This window comes from Cyprinodon variegatus, unplaced genomic scaffold (assembly GCF_000732505.1).
Source record: "Cyprinodon variegatus isolate N-32 unplaced genomic scaffold, C_variegatus-1.0 Scaffold670, whole genome shotgun sequence".
NCBI classification, from domain to species: domain Eukaryota; kingdom Metazoa; phylum Chordata; class Actinopteri; order Cyprinodontiformes; family Cyprinodontidae; genus Cyprinodon; species Cyprinodon variegatus.
This window is the reverse complement of record NW_015151123.1, coordinates 31681-33731: the sequence shown is the minus strand read 5'-3', so window position 1 is coordinate 33731 and position 2051 is coordinate 31681. Positions and strand designations below refer to the sequence as shown.

The window sequence follows — 2051 nt, the reverse complement described above, 5'->3', positions numbered from 1 at the left end:
CAGCAGACCGTCTCACTAACCAGCAGTCTACAGACTGACCAACTTCATCCATCTCCACTCCACCACCAGTTTAAGGCCTTTAGACAGTATTTAAGACATCTGACAAGATCATTATTAAAACATGATGATGTAAAAAACATGTAATTTAGCTTTGCAAAGTAAAAACAAGGATAACTACTGTATTGTTTCCATACAAGAAAACTATTTTTTTTTCTTTGTGAAATGGCTGCTTAATCCTTCAATCGACAAGATCAGTCAACTTTAGACCGATTCCCTAATCAATCATTTAATGGAAATGTTGCTATTTCCAAATACAGATTTTGGTAAATTTTTCATTTTAATTTCTTTCACAAATTTCAAAAATGGCATCTTTTAATGTATATACAGGATCCTCTATGAGACAGATTCCCAAAGAACGGGTTGGTACCACTGGGGGGTCATGAGACCCCAAATGGGGGTGTTGTGAGATGGTTTTATAATTAATCCCTTTAAATATATGGAGGCCCAAAATATATAGTAAAACACATGAATGTGGATGTCGCATGAAATGAAAAAATGTCCTATGAAATACATAGATTTAAGTTTTATTTAAAAAAAATTACTGTAAACACACCATTAATTATGAAAAGAACAATAGATAATTCAATCTTCTATTTAATTTTATGAATTTAATAAAAATAAGGGATAATAATATTCTATTATAATATTTGAGGTTTATAAAACTGATAGCTTGAAATCCGGAAAGCAGCTGAATATGTTAATTGATTTTATCTTCAAACAATCCAACCCTAAAATAGCAACTCATGAAGTGTCATTGTTAGTTTACAAATCATTTCTTTTTTACAGTTCAGCAAGTAAAAAAAAGGTGAAATATTTACAGATGAAGAGTTAAAACATGTCTGTGTTTAACTTGGACAAGCGTCCAGGCTGATCAGACGGAAGGCCTCGCCAGCACACATCCTGCTCCCCACCTCGCACTCTGTCATGGTCACTGCGGCGCCGTCATCGCCGGGGCTGACGCACAGGGGGGCGGAGTCTTCAGGGCAATCTGACGGACTCTGACAGATGCATTTTCGCTGGGATTCTATGTTTGAGATAAGAGGTTTGTTTCATTGTTGAGTTTGTTTTCTTGGATTTTTCATCAACGATCGGGATAAGCGTGCTCACCTTGACAGATTGTCCCTGGTTTGCAGTCGTCACATGAGCTGAACGTCTCATCAGGTCTGTCACAGTCAGCAGGTCCGGTCAGCGTGATGCTCCGCCCCAAACACCTCAAAGCTCCCAGCTGACAAACTCCCAATAACAGATTTCTGGGACCGACCCTGGAGCAGAACTGCACAGATGATCTGAAAAACAAAAAAACAAATATATATATATATATATTAAAACACTTGTTTGATGTTGTGTAGCATTTTTACCAGAAGCTGGTATTGCAGTTACAGGGAGACTAAGAGTTGTTGTCACATATTGATGAGCCCCTGAGCAAGGCACTTAACCTCTAGCTCCCCAGCAATCGGTGTATAAATGTGTGGGAGTTCTGCAAACCGGCTTCATTGTTCTGATGTTCTATCTGCTCAGCCTGTTGTTGTGTTTGCAAGTATGTTGCTCTGACACATAGACATTACTTAGATCCTATAAGTCGTTATGTTGTGGAAAACTTTCGGAAATGTGTGTTTGATGTAAACACCATGATTTCAAAGCAAATTTCAAAAGATTCCTGCAAAACCAAATTATAAATGCTGCAAAAGAGAAAAGGTGCAGTCACAGAAATTAGAGATCAGCAAACCTGAAACATGCTGCAAACCTAGTGGAGCTAGAGGGGGGCGAGTGGAGCTAAACCGAGTGGAGCTAGAGGGGGGCGGGAGGGGCACTGGAACCTTCTTAAAATTTGATGGCCCCCAAAGTGCAAGTTAATAAATGCTGCGAAGTGATTTAAGCGCTCCAGACCTCTAGAGGGAAATAATCATCAACTCTTATGGGACCAGTAGCCTCATGACACCATCCTGATCTCGCGAGCTTTTAAGGCTTCACTCGCTAATCAGTCTGCAGTC

At 39.4% G+C, this 2051-nt stretch overlaps 1 protein-coding gene across 1 annotated transcript in view; it reads right to left on the bottom strand.

The window, feature by feature from the left end:
* Positions 1-685: 685 nt before the first annotated feature.
* LOC107097072 (complement component C7-like) overlaps positions 686-2051 on the bottom strand; it is a gene marked incomplete at its 5' end in the record, with an annotated part of 24036 nt that continues 22670 nt past the window's right edge. Inside the window, 3 exons of the mRNA XM_015394064.1 lie at positions 686-1084; positions 1168-1346; positions 1441-1447. Of these exons, the coding sequence (XP_015249550.1) occupies positions 906-1084; positions 1168-1346; positions 1441-1447 (365 nt within the window). The remainder of the gene's footprint in view (positions 1085-1167; positions 1347-1440; positions 1448-2051) is intronic.